A 17,781-nucleotide genomic window follows, 5' to 3' on the forward strand; every position below is an offset into this window, starting at 1 on the left:
TGATGATTGTTTGCGAAGAACAATAAGAACAATTGCAGTAGATTGTATTTCAGATGTAAAGAATAGGACCGGGGTCCACAGTTCACTAGTGGTGTCTCTCCCATAAGATAAATAGATGTTGGGTGAACAAATTACATTTGGGCAATTGACAAATAAAGAAGGCATAACAATGCACATACATATATCATGATGAGTACTATGAGATTTAATCAGGGCATTACGACAAAGTACATAGACCGCTATCCAGCATGCATCTATGCCTAAAAAGTCCACTTTCAGGTTATCATCCGAACCCCTTCCGGTATTAAGTTGCAAGCAACAGACAATTGCATTAAGTATGGTACGTAATGTAATCAACAAAAATATCCTTAGACAAAGCATCGATGTTTTATCCCTAGTGGCAACAACACATCCACAACCTTAGAACTTTCTGTCACTGTCCCATATTTAATGGAGGCATGAACCCACTATCGAGCATAAATACTCCCTCTTGGAGTCACAAGTATCAACTTGGCCAGAGCCTCTACTAGCAACGGAGAGCATGCAAGAACATAAATAACATATATGATAGATTGATAATCAACTTGACATAGTATTCAATATTCATCGGATCCCAACAAACACAACATGTAGCATTACAAATAGATGATCTTGATCATGATAGGCAGCTCACAAGATCTAACATGATAGCACAATGAGGAGAAGACAACCATCTAGCTACTGCTATGGACCCATAGTCCAGGGGTGGACTACTCACACATCGATCCGGAGGCGATCATGGCGATGAAGAGACCTCCGGGAGATGATTCCCCTCTCCGGCAGGGTGCCGGAGGCGATCTCCTGAATCCCCCGAGATGGGATTGGCGGCGGCGGCGTCTCTGGAAGGTTTTCCGTATCGTGGCTCTCGGTACTGGGGGTTTCGCGACGAAGGCTTTAAGTAGGCGGAAGGGCAGGTCAGGAAGAGTCACGGGGGCCCCACACGCTAGGGCCACGCGGGCCCAAGCCTGGCCACGTCGCCCTAGTGTGGCGGCGCCTCGTGGCCCCACTTCGTTTCCTCTTCGGACTTCTGGAAGCTTCGTGGAAAAATAGGACCCTGGGCGTTGATTTCGTACAATTCTGAGAATATTTCCTTACTAGGATTTCTGATACCAAAAACAGCAGAAAACAACAACTGGCTCTTCGGCATCTCGTCAATAGGTTAGTGCCGGAAAATACATAATAATGACATATAATGTGTATAAAACATGTGAGTATCATCATAAAAGTAGCATGGAACATAAGAAATTATAGATACGTTTGGGACGTATCAAGCATCCCCAAGCTTAGTTCCTACTCGCCCTCAAGTAGGTAAACGATAACAAAGATAATTTCTGAAGTGACATGCTATCATAATCTTGATCATACTATTGTAAGCATATGAGATGAATGCAGCGATTCGAAGCAATGATGAAGATAATGAGTAAACAAATGAATCATATAGGAAAGACTTTTCATGAATAATACTTTCAAGACAAGCATCAATAAGACTTGCATAAGAGTTACTCATAAAGCAATAAATTCAAAGTAAAGGTATTGAAGCAACACAAAGGAAGATATAAGTTTCAGCGGTTGCTTTCAACTTCAACATATATATCTCATGGATAATTGTAAACAGAAAGTAATATAACAAGTGCAATAGGTAAACATGTAAGAATCAATGCACACAGTTTACACAAGTGTTTGCTTCTAAGATAGAAAGAATAGGTAAACTGACTCAACAATAAAGTAGAAGAATGGCCCTTCGCAGAGGGAAGCATGGATTACTATTTTTGTGCTAGAGCTTTTCATTTTGAAAACATAGAAACAATTTTGTCAACGGTAGTAATAAATCATATGTGTTATGTATAAGATATCCTATAAGTTGCAAGCCTCATGCATAGTATACTAATAGTGCCCGCACCTTGTCCTAATTAGCTTGGATTAACACGGATTATCATTGCATAACATATGTTTCAACCAAGTGTCACAAAGGGGTACCTCTATGTCACTTTGTACAAAGGTCTAAGGAGAAAGTTCGCATTGGATTTCTCGCTTTTGATTATTCTCAACTTAGACATCCATACCGGGACAACATAGACAACAGATAATGGACTCCTCTTTAATGCATAAGCATTCAACAACAGTTAATATTCTCATAAGAGATTGAGGATTTGTGTCAAAACTGAAACTTCCACCATGATTCATGGCTTTAGTTAGCGGCCCAATGTTCTTCTCTAACATTATGCATACTCAAACCATTTGATCATGAAAATCTCCCTTACTTCAGACAAGACGAACATGCATAGCAACTCACATGATATTCAACAAAGGGTAAAAGAGTTGATGGCGTCCCCAGAAACATGGTTACCACTCAACAAGCAACTTATTAAGAAATAAGACACATAAGTACATATTCTTCATCACAATAGTTTTTAAGGCTATTTTTCCCATGAGCAATATATTGTAAAGACAAAGAATAGAATTTTAAAGGTAGCACTCAAGTAATGTACTTTGGAATGGCAGAGAAATACCATGTGGTAGGTATGTATGGTGGACACAAATGGCATAGTTTTTGGCTCAAGGATTTGGATGCACGAGAAGAATCCCTCTCAATACAAGGCTAGGCTAGCAAGGTTGTTTGAAGCAAACTCAAGTATAAAAGGTGCAGCAAAGCTCACATATGAACATATTGTAACTATTATAAGACTTTACATTGTCTTCTTGTTGTTCAAACACCTTAACCAGAAAATATCTAGACTCTAGAGACCAATCATGCAAACCAAATTTTAACAAGCTCTATGTAATTCTTCATTAATGGGTACAAGGTACATGATGCAAGAGCTTAAACATGATCTATATGAGCACAACAATTGCCAAGTATCACATTATTCAAGACATTATACCATTTACCACATGCGGCATTTTCCGTTTCCAACCATATAGCAATGAATGAAATAGTCCAACTTTCGCAATGAACATTAAAGATAAAGCTAAGAACACATGTGTTCATACGAAACAGCGGAGCGTGTCTCTCTCCCAAACAAAGAATGCTAGGATCCGATTTTATTCAAACAAAACGAAAAATAAAAACAAACAGACGATCCAAGTAAAGCGCACAAGATGTGACGGAATAAAAATATAGTTTCACTAGAGGTGACCTGATAAGTTGTCGATGAAGAAGGGATGCCTTGGGCATCCCCAAGCTTAGACGCTTGAGTCTTCTTAAAATATGCAGGGATGAACCACGGGGGCATCCCCAATCTTTGACTTTTCACTCTTCTTAATCATATTGTATCATCCTCCTCTCTTGACCCTTGAAAACTTCCTCCACACCAAACTCAAAACAAACTCATTAGAGGGTCAGTGCATAATTCATATATTCAGAGGTGACATAATCATTCTTAACACTTCTGAACATTGCACAAAGCTACTGAAAGTTAATGGAACAAAGAAATCCATCAAACATAGGGCAATGCGAAATAAAAGGCAGAATCTGTCAAAACAGAACAGTCCGTAAAGACGAATTTTTTAGAGGCACCAGACTTGCTCAGATGAAAATGCCCAAATTGAATGAAAGTTGCGTACATATCTGAGGATCACGCACGTAAATTGGCAGATTTTTCTGAGTTACCTACAGAGAACCATACCCAAATTCGTGACAGCAAGAAATCTGTTTCTGCGCAGTAATCCAAATCTAGTATTGACTTTACTATCAAAGACTTTACTTGGCACAACAATGCAATAAAATAAAGATAAGGAGAGGTTGCTACAGTAATAACAACTTCCAAGACTCAAATATAAAACAAAGTGCAGAAGTAAAATAATGGGTTGTCTCCCATAAGCGCTTTTCTTTAACGCCTTTCAGCTAGGCGCAGAAAGTGTGAATCAAGTGTTATCAAGAGATGAAGCATCAACATCATAATTTTTTCTAACAATAGGATCATAAGGTAACTTCATTCTCTTTCTAGGGAAGTGTTCCATACCTTTCTTGAGAGGAAATTGATATTTAATATTACCTTCCTTCATATCAATGGTGGCACCAACAGTTCGAACAAAAGGTCTTCCCAATATAATGGGACAAGATGCATTGCATTCAATATCCAAGACAACAAAATCAACGGGGACAAGGTTATTGTTAACCATAATACGAACATTATCAATCCTCCCCAAAGGTTTCTTTATAGAATTATCAGCAAGATTAACATCCAAATAACAAATTTTCAATGGTGGCAAGTCAAGCATATCATAGATTTTCTTAGGCATAACAGAAATACTTGCACCAAGATCACATAAGGCATTACAATCAAAATCATTTACCCTCATCTTAATGATGGGCTCCCAACCATCTTCTAACTTCCTAGGAATAGAAGTTTCAAGTTTTAGTTTCTCTTCTCTAGCTTTTATGAGAGCATTTGTAATATGTTTTGTAAAGGCCAAATTTATAGCACTAGCATTGGGACTTTTAGCAAGTTTTTGTAAGAAATTTATAACTTCAGAGATGTGACAATCATCAAAATCTAAATCATTATGATCTACAGCAATGGGATCATTGTCCCCAATGTTGGAAAAAATTTCAGCAGTTTTATCACAAGCAGTTTCAGGCAGTTTTGCACGCTTTGCACTAGGAGTAGATAAATTGCCAACACCAATTATTTTACCATGATAGTAGGAGGTTTAGCAACATGTGAATCATTATCATTACTAGTGGTGGTAATAGTCCAAACTTTAGCTACATTATTCTCTTTAGCAAGTTTTTCATTTTCTTCTCTTTCCCACCTAGCATGCAATTCAGCCATCAATCTTATATTCTCATTAATTCTAACTTGGATGGCATTTGCTGTAGTAACAATCTTATTTTCATTATCCTTATTAGGCATAACTTTCAATTTTAAAAGATCAACATCAGAGGCAAGTCTATCAACCTTAGAAGCAAGAATATCAATTTTATCAAGCTTTTCTTCAACAGATTTGTTAAAAGCAGTTTGTGTACTAATAAATTCTTTAAGCATGGCTTCAAGACCATGGGGTACACTCCTATTATTTTTGTAAGAATTTCCATAAGAATTACCATAACCATTACTATTAGCAGAAGGATATGGCCTATAGTTGTTACCAGAATTATTCCTATAAGCATTGTTGTTGAAATTATTATTTTTAATGAAGTTCACATCAACATGTTCTTCTTGGGCAACCAATGAAGCTAAAGGAACATTATTAGGATCAGCATTAGATCTACCATTCACAAGCATAGACATAATAGCATCAATCTTATCACTCAAGGAGGAGGTTTCTTCAACAGAATTTACCTTCTTACCCTGTGGAGCTCTTTCCGTGTGCCATTCAGAGTAATTTATCATCATATCATCAAGAAGCTTTGTTGCCGCCCCCAAAGTGATGGACATAAAGGTACCTCCAGCAGCTGAATCCAATAGGTTCCGCGAAGAAAAATTCAGTCCTGCATAAAAGGTTTGGATGATCATCCAAGTAGTTAGTCCATGGGTTGGGCAATTCTTTACCAAAGATTTCATTCTCTCCCATGCTTGAGCAACATGTTCATTATCCAATTGCTTAAAATTCATTATGCTACTTCTCAAAGATATAATTTTAGCGGGAGGATAATATCTACCAATAAAAGCATCCTTACATTTAGTCCATGAATCAATACTATTTCTAGGCAGAGATAGCAACCAATCTTTAGCTCTTCCTCTTAAGGAGAAAGGAAACAATTTTAATTTTATAATATCACCATCTACATCCTTATACTTTTGCATTTCACATAGTTCAACAAAATTATTAAGATGGGCAGCAGCATCATCAGAACTAACACCAGAAAATTGCTCTCTCATAACAAGATTCAGTAAAGCAGGTTTAATTTCAAAGAATTCTGCTGTAGTAGCAGGTGGAGCAATAGGTGTGCATAAGAAATCATTATTATTTGTGCTAGTGAAATCACACAACTTAGTATTCTCAATAGTACCCATTTTAGCAATAGTAAATAAAACAAACTAAATAAAGTAAATGCAAGTAACTAATTTTTTGTGTTTTTGATATGGAGAACAAGACAGTAAATAAAGTAAAGCTAGCAACTAATTTTTTTGTGTTTTGTTTTAGTGAAGCAAACAAAGTAGTAAATAAAATAAAGCAAGACAAAAACAAAGTAAAGAGATTGGATGTGGAAGACTTCCCTTGCAGCGTGTCTTGATCTCCCCGGCAACGGCGCCAGAAAATATGTTTGATGCGTGCAGTTAACACACGTCCGTTGGGAACCCCAAGAGGAAGGTGTGATGCGTACAGTAGCAAGTTTTTCCTCAGAAAGAAACCAAGGTTTATCGAACCAGTAGGAGCCAAGAAGCACGTTGAAGGTTGATGGCGGCGGAGTGTAGTGCGGCGCAACACCAGGGATTCCGGTGCCAACGTGGAACCTGCACAACACAATCAAAGTACTTTGCCCCAACGTAACAGTGAGGTTGTCAATCTCACCGGCTTGCTGTAAACAAAGGATTAGATGTATAGTGTGGATGATGATGATTGTTTGCGAAGAACAATAAGAACAATTGCAGTAGATTGTATTTCAGATGTAAAGAATAGGACCGGGGTCCACAGTTCACTAGTGGTGTCTCTCCCATAAGATAAATAGATGTTGGGTGAACAAATTACAGTTGGGCAATTGACAAATAAAGAAGGCATAACAATGCACATACATATATCATGATGAGTACTATGAGATTTAATCAGGGCATTACGACAAAGTACATAGACCGCTATCCAGCATGCATCTATGCCTAAAAAGTCCACTTTCAGGTTATCATCCGAACCCCTTCCGGTATTAAGTTGCAAGCAACAGACAATTGCATTAAGTATGGTGCGTAATGTAATCAACAAAAATATCCTTAGACAAAGTATCGATGTTTTATCCCTAGTGGCAACAGCACATCCACAACCTTAGAACTTTCTGTCACTGTCCCATATTTAATGGAGGCATGAACCCACTATCGAGCATAAATACTCCCTCTTGGAGTCACAAGTATCAACTTGGCCAGAGCCTCTACTAGCAACGGAGAGCATGCAAGAACATAAATAACATATATGATAGATTGATAATCAACTTGACATAGTATTCAATATTCATCGGATCCCAACAAACACAACATGTAGCATTACAAATAGATGATCTTGATCATGATAGGCAGCTCACAAGATCTAACATGATAGCACAATGAGGAGAAGACAACCATCTAGCTACTGCTATGGACCCATAGTCCAGGGGTGGACTACTCACACATCGATCCGGAGGCGATCATGGCGATGAAGAGACCTCCAGGAGATGATTCCCCTCTCCGGCAGGGTGCCGGAGGCGATCTCCTGAATCCCCCGAGATGGGATTGGCGGCGGCGGCATCTCTGGAAGGTTTTCCGTATCGCGGCTCTCGGTACTGGGGGTTTCGCGACGAAGGCTTTAAGTAGGCGGAAGGATAGGTCAGGAAGAGTCACGGGGGCCCCACACGCTAGGGCCGCGCGGGCCCAAGCCTGGCCGCGCCGCCCTAGTGTGGCGGCGCCTCGTGGCCCCACTTCGTTTCCTCTTTCGGACTTCTGGAAGCTTCGTGGAAAAATAGGACCCTGGGCGTTGATTTCGTCCAATTCCGAGAATATTTCCTTACTAGGATTTCTGAAACCAAAAATAGCAGAAAACAGCAACTGGCTCTTCGGCATCTCGTCAATAGGTTAGTGCCGGAAAATGCATAATAATGACATATAATGTGTATAAAACATGTGAGTATCATCATAAAAGTAGCATGGAACATAAGAAATTATAGATACATTTGGGGCGTATCACTTCCCTCGAAGACTGTTGCGATCCCCTATACTTGTGGGTTATCAAGACTATTTTCTGGCGCCGTTGCCGGGGAAAATAAGAAAGTTACACCACAGAGAATTGCCTCCCACGGTAACAAACTATTTTCTGGCGCCGTTGCCGGGGAGGCATAGCTCTACTCATAAGTTCACCTGGGGAGTACACTCTACCTCTCTCTCTCTGTTTTTATTTTGTTTTGTTTTGCTTAGTTTACTTTTGTCTAGTTTATTTGTGCTTAGTTTATTTCTATCTAGTATTATTTTGCTTAGTTTACTTTTGCCTAGTTTGTTTTTGTCTTGTTTTATTTTTCCTATATACCCAAAAATCCATAAAAATTTGAAAAACCGAAAAATTAAAAACTGTTGTTATGGGAGAACCCACAACCTATCTGGAGCTTATAGAATTATATAACAGTTATAGAGAATCAAGAACGGGTAAAGTCATGAGTGTTGTGATAGAAAAATTGAATACAATTGCTAAAATCTTGCTTAAACGCCATGATATAAACTGTTGCTCTAAACAGGATACTAAACATCTGAAATTCCAATGTGGCTTTAGTGAAAAAGTTTTAATTAAGAACTATAATTGGAATAACTATATTCATTTTGGGTTCGAAGAGGTAGAACAATTTGTCTTATTTATGGGAGCTTCTGAGATCGAATCCTTCATGTCTAAAAATTATGAAACTTGTGTTGTTTGTAAGGACCTTAAAGATTATGTCTATTCTATCCTTAATTTTTGCATAGAAAGTTACAGCGATAATCCTTATATCATTGATTATAAAGAGAGACTCATTAATGCACAAGAATGCACTCACAATTTGCAGGAACCTGTGAAAGAAGAAATTGATGAACCTGAAAGCTCATTGGATGAAAAAGAGGAGGAAATTGATGAACCTGAAAGCTCATTGGATGAAAAAGAGGAGGAGAGTGATGAACAAAAGGAGGAAGAATGGATTAGCTACCCATGCCAACCTTCTAATGAGAGTAACTCTTTATCTCTTACACTATTTGATTGTCCTCCATGCTTACCAAAGGAGGATGAGTGTTATGTTCATGTGGATTCTCTTGAAATATTCCCTATGAGTAAAACTTGTGAGAATAATTATGCTACTGTTATCTATGATAATCCATGCTATTTCGAAAAATCTTATGATAATGCTTTGTTTGTGACTGATATCGAAATGCATGGTACTAAAGAGTTTTTCTTAGCAAATGTTTATGATAAAGCTCTAGATGATGGTCCTATGTTACTTGATAATATTAATTGTACTACTAATGAAAATGGGATTGGAAAGGTCTTGACTTTATCTAGGAGTCCCATATCTTTTGAGAATGATCAATCATCTTGTTATAGATTATTAAAAAGTGGGTTTGAAAGTTTTAATCCCACTATTTTTGAGCTTGATAAAAATTATGTGTTTGTAGATCATGAAAAGCATGTTGTATGTGATAGTTATATTGTTGAGTTTATTCATGAAGCTACTGAAAATTATTATGAGAGAGTAAAATATGGTTGTAGAAATTTGCATGGTACTAAAACACCTCTCTATATGCTGAAACTTTTGAAGTTGCTCGTGTTTTATCTTCTTATGCTTGTCACTTGGTTCTTCATGAATTTATTTGTGTACAAGATTCCTATGCATAGGAAGTGGGTTAGACTTAAATGTGTTTTGAACTTGCTTTTTGATGCTCTCTTTTGCTTCAACTCTCATCCTTATGTGAGCATCATTAAAATTGCTGAGCCCATCTTAATGGCTATAAAGAAAGCACTTCTTGGGAGATAACCCATGTTTTATTTTCCTACTGTTTTGATTGCGTCTTGGAAGTTGTTACTACTGTAGCAACCTCTCCTTATCTTTATTTTATTGCATTGTTGTGCCAAGTAAAGTCTCTAATAGAAGGTTGATGCTAGATTTGGATTTCTGCGCAGAAACAGATTTCTATCTGTCACGAATTTGAGTAGGTCTCTCTGTAGGAGAACCTACAAATTCTGCAAAAATTCATGCGTGTTCCTTAGATATGTACACAACTTTCATTAGTTTTGAGTTTTCTGATTTGAGCAACGGAAGTACCTCTTAAAAATTCGTCTTTACTGGCTGTTCTGTTTTGACAGATTCTGTCTCTGTTTTTGCATTGTCTCTTGTGGACTTTAAGTAAGGCTTTCTAGACGTGGAGAGCTGTAGCTAATGTTTTATTGAGTTCTTGCAATGTGTCACTACAGGACCAAAGTGGATTAAAGTTTTTTTGAGTACTAACCCCTCTAATGAAGTTTATGAGAAGTTTGGTGTGGCAGAAGTTTTCAAGGGTCAAGAGAGGAGAATGATATATGATCAAGAAGAGTGAAAAGTCTAAGCTTGGGGATGCCCCCGTGGTTCACCCCTACATATTTCAAGAAGACTCGAGCGTCTAAGCTTGGGGATGCCCAAGGCATCCCCTTCTTCATCAACAACTTATCAGGTCACTTCTAGTGAAACTATATTTTTATTCAGTCACATCATATGTGCTTTGCTTGGAGCGTCTGTGTGTTTTTATTTTTGTTTGTGTTTGAATAAATTCGGATCCTAGCATTCTTTGTGTGGGAGAAAGACACGCTCCGCTGTTTCATATGAACATTGGTGTTCTTAGTTCTATCTTTAATGTTCATGGCGAAGGTTGAAACTGCTTCGTTGATTGTATATGGTTGGAAACAGAAAATGCTTCATGTGGTAAATAGTATATTGTCTTGAATAATTTGATACTTGGCAATTGTTGTGCTCAAATAGATCATGTTTAAGCTCTTGCATCATGTACTTTGCACCTATTAATGAAGAACTACCGTAGAGCTTGTTGAAATTTGGTTTGCATGATTGGTCTCTCTAAGTCTAGATATTTTCTGGTGAAGTGTTTGAACAACAAGGAAGACAGTGTAGAGTCTTATAATGCTTGCAATATGTTCTTATGTAAGTTTTGTTGTACCGGTTCATACTTGTGTTTGCTTCAAACAACTTTGCTAGCCAAAGCCTTGTACTGAGAGGAAATACTTCTCGTGCATCCAAATCCTTGAGACAAAATCCATGCCATTTGTGTCCACCATACCTACCTACTACATGGTATTTCTCTGCCATTCCAAAGTAAATTACTTGAGTGCTACCTTTAAACTTTCATTCCTTATCTTTGCAATAATAGCTCATGGGAAAATAGCCTTAAAAACTATTGTGGTATTGAATATTATGCTATGTATCTTATTTCTTATAAGTTGCTTGTTGAGCGGTAACCATGTTTCTGGGGACGCCATCAACTTTTACACCTTTGTTGGATATCATATGAGTTGCTATACATGTTCGTCTTGTCTGAAGTAAGGGCGATTTTCATGATCAAATGGTTTGAGTATGCATATTGTTAGAGAAGAACATTGGGCCGCTAACTAAAGCCATGAATCATGGTGGAAGTTTCAGTTTGGACACCAATCCTCAATCTCTTATGAGAATATTGTCTGTTGTTGAATGCTTATGCATTAAAGAGGAGTCCATTATCTGTTTTCTATGTTGTCCCGGTATGGATGTCTAAGTTGAGAATAATCAAAAGCGAGAAATCCGATGCGAACTTTCTCCTTAGACATTTGTACATGCGGCATAGAGGTACCCCTTTGTGACATTTGGTTGAAACATATGTTATGCAATGATAATCCATGTAAATCCAAGCTAATTAGGACAAGGTGCGAGCACTATTGGTATTCTATGCATGAGGCTTGCAACTTATAGGATGTCTTATGCATAACACATATGAATTATTACTACCGTTGACAAAATTGTTTCTATGTTTTCAAAATAAAAAGCTCTAGCACAAAAATAGTAATCCATGCTTCCCTCTGCGAAGGGTCATTCTTTTACTTTATGTTGAGTCAGTTTACCTACTTCTTTCTATCTTAGAAGCAAACACTTGTGTCAACTGTGTGCATTGATTCTTACATGTTTACCTATTGCACTTGTGTTGCCTGCCAAAACCCACCGGCGAGCAGGGACGAGCAACACGAAGAGTCGGGAGGCTCCCAGAACTGCTGGTGGGCCCTGGTCCCTCGGGCGATGGCCCGCAAAACTCCGGCACACGTCCTGGCTGTTGCGAGGACGTGCCACCTGACCTATACCTGGTCAGGAAGGTGATGGATTGCTTCAATTAGTTTCCTGCATGGCAGACACGTAAACATTAAATCCGAGCCTCGATCGGCTCTCAGGTTATCCTGTGAATCAGCTCAAAGAGCCGATTCACCCATGGCTCGTATTGGATCTACGATAACATGGTGATCCTGCTTGATCAATACCAAGTTAAATCGATCTACGATAATCTAGGGCTTTCACCGCATAATTGGAACGTCCTACACGTAGTTGAGCCTGGCAGATACGAAAGATAACAGAAAACTAATCCTAGAAGGGGCCTAAAAACCAACACAAAGTCGATTCCCGGAACAACCCCTCTTGGATCGGCAAACCATACCTTACGCACTACTGGATCGTTCAACCCGTTTGCAAGGCCTGACCATGCGGATATCAAGCTAATCCTTGAAGAACAAGGAACAACTATAACATATTAGATCTACTAAATAAAGTCCAAGCAAGATGCTGCCCTTACACCCAAGATAGGTGCAAAGGCAGCTAGATATTTAGGGGTAGCATAACTAAGCAAACATATCAGAAAAGTATCGATGCTAGCCCCAAAACATCTATGATAACAGTGTTACTCGCCATCAACAAGGCTTCAGTACGAGCAACACAAAACAACGAATAAACTGATACTGCCTAGATCACAAGATGCGATCTAGGCAGCATGACGCTTACCCGGAAGAAACCCTTGAAACAAGGGGTGGCGATGCGCCTAGATTGTGTTTGTTGTGAACGTGGTCGTCCTCCTTTCTCAATAACCCTAGGTACATATTTATAGTCCGTGGACTTTCTATCTCTTAATTCTAAACTAAAACACGATCTACCATAATGTACAAATATACGGGCAATCTAGCCCAAATTCTCGCACGAGGCCGATTCAGAAACACTTTATGTGCATATCCTCCAAGCCCATCTCAATCACGGCCCATCTCCTAATTTGGCTAAAATCCGGTGATAACAACTTGTTATATTGCTTTATGTTGACAACTATCGATGAGATATACATGTTACAAGTTGAAAGCAATTGCTGAAACTTAATCATCCTTTGTGTTGCTTCAATGCCTTTTACTTTGAATTTATTGCTTTATGAGTTAACTCTTATGCAAGACTTATTGATGCTTGTCTTGAAAGTACTATTCATGAAAAGTCTTTGCTATATGATTCAGTTGTTTAGTCATTATCTTTACCATTGCTTTGAATCACTTCATTCATCTCATATGCTTTACAATAGTATTGATCAGGATCATGTTGGTAGCATGTCACTACAAAAATTATTCTTTTTATCGTTTACCTACTCGAGGGCGAGTAGGAACTAAGCTTGGGGATGCTTGATACGTCTCCAACGTATCTATAATTTCAGATGTTTCATGCTAGTTTTATGACAATACCTACATGTTTTGCTCACACTTTATAATGATTTTATGCATTTTCCGGCACTAACCTATTAACAAGATGCCGAAGTGCCAGTTCCTGTTTTCTGCTGTTTTTGGTTCCAGAAAGGCTGTTCGGGCAATATTCTGGGAATTCGACGAAACAAAGACCAAATATCTTATTTTCCTCGGAAAGTTCCAGAACACCGAAGGAGAGTCGGAGGCGGGCAGCAGGTGGCCCACACCATATGGCGGCGCGGGTGGCCCCCTGGCCGCGCCAGCCTATGGGGAGGGGGCCCCTCCGACTCCGCCTCTTCGCCTATAAAGTCCCTCGCGACCTAAAAACCCGATACCAATTGACGAAACTCCAGAAAGACTCCAGGGGCGCCGCCGCCATCGCGAAACTCCGTTTCGGGGGACATAATCTCTGTTCCGGCACGCTGCCGGGATGGGGAAGTGCCCTCGGAAGCCATCTCCATCGACGCCACCGCCTCCATCATGCTCCGTGAGTAGTTCCCCCATGGACTACGGGTTCTAGCTATAGCTAGTTGGTACTCTCTCTCCCATGTACTTCAATACAATGATCTCATGAGCTGCCTTACATGATTGAGATTCATCTGATGTAATCGGTGTTGTGTTTGTTGGGATCCGATGGATTGTTACATTATGATCAGTCTATCTATATAAGTTTGTGAAGTTATTGTTGCTGCAATCTTGTTGTGTTTAATGCTTGTCACTAGTGCACGAGTGGCATGATCTTAGATTTGAGCTCTATAATTATTGCTTAGATTGTATCTACAAGTTGTTTGCACATGTCTATGTCCGGAACCCGAGGCCCCAGAGTGACAGAAACTGGGATAACTGGAGGGGAAGGCGTAGGTATGAGGATCACATGTTTTCACCAAGTGTTAATGCTTTGCTCCGGTGCTCTATTAAAAGGAGTACCTTAATTACCAGTAGATTCCCTAGAGGCCCGGCTGCCACCGGCTGGTAGGACAAAAGATGTTATGAAAGTTTCTCATTGCGAGCACGTATGACTATATATGGAAAACATGCCTACATAATTAATAATCTTGATGTTCTGTCTTAATGCTATTTCAATCCTATCAATTGCCCAACTGTAATTTGTTCACCCAACACTTGTTACTTGTTATTTGAGAGTTACCACTAGTGTAGATAGCTGGGAACCCCGGTCCATCTCTTATCATCATATACTCGTTCTATATGTCATTGGAAGTAGTATCAACTATTTTCTGGTGCCATTGCCTACGTATTCTTTATTCGCTAACTGCTTTGTATTCTTGTTACTATTGCTCTCATATTACTGCTGCTTTCACATCACCCCTGTTACTAGTGCTTTTCCAGGTGCAGCTGAATTGACAACTCAGTTGTTAAGGCTTATAAGTATTCTTTACCTCCCCTTGTGTCGAATCAATAAATTTGGGTTTTACTTCCCTCGAAGACTGTTGTGATCCCCTATACTTGTGGGTTATCAATAGCCAGAGTGGACAAGGATGGTGATGGCGTAATCTTCTTCGACGAGTTCAAGGCCATGACGGCGACCAAGAGTTCGTGATCGACCCGTTCTTAGTCCCTGTCGCTTCTTCTGAATCGTTTGTCGATGCGCGTACGGAGCAACTGCAGTTACTCACAAGTGTAAGGGGTGGAAATTTTTGGGTTACAGTTCTAATGAGACAATTAGTTTTTAGGTTATAGTAGTACTTGAAATTGGGGTTTTGACGAGTCTTTTTGAAAAATCCATAAACGATGATATGGTGCGGGGAACTTTTGCAAAATCGTTGGATGTGATTTCCTCTATGCAACTGGCTTCACGTATCGAGTGTTCTCCATTATCCATGTTGCTTGCGTGAAGTTCTTTCATAACATTATTTCAATTTCAGTTACAATTTTGATCGCATTCCAAACGATATTGACCCCAAAAAGAAAGGTACCTTGGTCTAGAGGAGTCTCCTTTTCTTTTGTTTGCGCAGGATCGAGAGACCTAGCCTCGAGTGTTCGACTCGAGCCAAACTCACGCGTTTACCAACCCTATATATAAACGAGATCCGATGGCCCAAACCAAAACCAAAAAGTCCAAAACATCATACGCAAGAACAAAAGGAAACGCACGCCGTAGCCGCACGTACGTAACCCACCTCGATCGATCTCCGCAGCTCCCAGCCACTGCCGCCAGCTCCTCAGGCTAGCGCGCACGCGAAAGTAGTGAAGGACCCCGACACAGAGCTCATGCGCGTCTTCAAGAGCTTCGACACCGACGCCGACGGTCGCATCTTGGCCTCCAAGTTTCAGAAGCTGCGCAGGAGCACGACCGCAGAGGCGAAGGAGATGGTCGCCGCAGTGGACACCGACGGGGACGGGTTCATCATCATCGAGGAGTTCAGGGCGATGCTGGACGACGGGGAGTCTGATGCGTTGCGCATGGCCTTCGAGGAGTACAAAGAGAACGGGGACGGGATGATCACCGTGGAGGAGCTGTGCAGAGCACTGCGACGAGTGCTCCCCGACGAGGATCTGACGGTCGAGAAGTGCGCCGAGATGATAGCCGGAGTGGACAAGGATGGTGACGACGTAATCACCTTCGACGAGTTCAAGGCCATGACGGCGACCAAGAGTTCGTGATCGACCCGTTCTTAGTTCCTGTCGCTTCTTCTGAATCGTTTATCGATGCGCGTACGGCAACTGCAGTTACTCACAAGTGTAAGGGGTGGAAATTTTTGGGTTACAATTCTAATGAGATAATTAGTTTTTAGGTTTTAGTAGTACTTAGAATTGGGGTTTTGACGAGTCTTTTTGAAAAATCCATAAACGATGATATGGTGCGGGGAACTTTTGCAAAATCGTTGGATGCGATTTCCTCTATGCAACTGGCTTCACGTATCGATTGTTCTCCATTATCCATGTTGCTTGCGGGAAGTTCTTTCATAACATAATTTCAATTTCAGTCACAATTTTGATCGCATTCCAAACGATATTGACCCCAAAAAAGGAAGGTACCTTGGTCTAGAGGAGTCTCCTTTTCTTTTGTTTGCGTAGGATCGAGAGACCAAGACTCGAGTGTCCGACTCGAGCCAAACTCACGCGGTTACCAGCCCTATATATAAACGAGATCCGATGGCCCAACCAAAACTGAAAAGCCCAAAACATCAGACGCAAGTACAAAAGGAAACGCACGCCGTAGCCGTACGTACGGAACCCACCTCAATCGATCGCCGCAGCTTCCAGCCACCGCCGCCAGTTCCTTAGGCTAGCGCGCACGCGAAAGCAGTGAGGGACCCCGACACAGAGCTCATGCGCGTATTCAAGAGCTTCAACACCGATGCCGACAGCCGCATATCGGCCTCGAAGATTCAGAAGCTGTGCAAGTGCACGACCGCGGAGGCGAAGGAGATGGTCACCGCGGTGGACACCGACGGGGACGGGTTCATCAGCATCGAGGAGTTCGGGCGCTGCTGGACGACGGGGAGTCTGACGCGGTGCGCATGGCCTTCGAGGAGTACGACGAGAACGGGGACGGGATGATCACCGCGGAGGAGTTGTGCAGAGCGCTGCGACGGGTGCACCCCGACGAGGATCTGACGGTCGAGAAGTGCGCCGAGATAATAGCCGAAGTGGACAAGGATGGTGACAGCGTAATCTCCTTCGACGAGTTCAAGGCCATGACGGCGACCAAGATTTCGTGATCCACCCGTTCTTAGTCCGTGTTCTTTCTTCTGAATCGTTTCTCGATGCGCGTACGGAGCAACTGCAGTTGCTCACAAGTGTAATGGGTGGAAATTTTCGGGTTACGATTCTAATGAGATAATTAGTTTTTCGGTTTTAGTAATACTTGGAATTGGGGTTTTGACGAGTCTTTTTGAAAAATCCATAAACGATGATATGGTGCGGGGAACTTTTGCAAAATCGTTGGATGCAATTTCCTCTATGTAATTGGCGTCATGTATCGAGTGTTCTCCATTATCCATGTTGCTTGCGTGAAGTTTTTCATAACATTATTTCAATTTCAGTTACAATTTTGAGCGCATTCCAAACGATATTGACTCCAAAAAGGAAGGTACCCAAGAAGGAGTCTTGTACGTCGGCAGTGTCAAAAGGGATCGAGTTTGTGGAGTATGGAAGATGTATTATCTTCCTGGGCTTGGTATGGACGCCAAGGCCCATACAGGTCGATGTCTAGATTTTTTTTTCCGATAAAAGACGTTTTATTACTTAAGAGTTTATGCACTACATCCGGTCTCTGCATAACCATGATGCACATATTTAATTAAATCCAGTTGATACATAAACATAAAAAAGGCTCTCTACAAGCAACTATAATAGGATTTGTAAGATTGCTTAAGGTGATGGCGGACCAAGCAATAGACAAAATGCACATCTCAATTAGAC

At 40.6% G+C, this 17,781-nt stretch overlaps 1 protein-coding gene and 2 pseudogenes across 1 annotated transcript; all 3 read left to right on the plus strand.

The window, feature by feature from the left end:
• Positions 1-14,953, plus strand: part of LOC127339866 (probable calcium-binding protein CML20) — a 32,780-nt pseudogene extending 17,827 nt beyond the window's left edge.
• A 191-nt stretch (positions 14,954-15,144) lies between these two features.
• LOC127339867 (probable calcium-binding protein CML20) lies at positions 15,145-16,017 on the plus strand. Its single transcript, XM_051365671.1, has 2 exons — positions 15,145-15,152; positions 15,552-16,017. Exons 1-2 carry the CDS (start codon positions 15,145-15,147, stop codon positions 16,015-16,017), a joined length of 474 nt encoding a protein of 157 aa, XP_051221631.1.
• Positions 16,018-16,509: 492 nt separating this feature from the next.
• LOC127339868 (probable calcium-binding protein CML20) lies at positions 16,510-17,078 on the plus strand (annotated as a pseudogene).
• The last annotated feature ends 703 nt before the right edge of the window (positions 17,079-17,781 follow it).

Source organism: Lolium perenne, chromosome 3, assembly GCF_019359855.2.
Source record: "Lolium perenne isolate Kyuss_39 chromosome 3, Kyuss_2.0, whole genome shotgun sequence".
In the NCBI taxonomy this organism is placed as follows: Eukaryota; Viridiplantae; Streptophyta; class Magnoliopsida; order Poales; family Poaceae; genus Lolium; species Lolium perenne.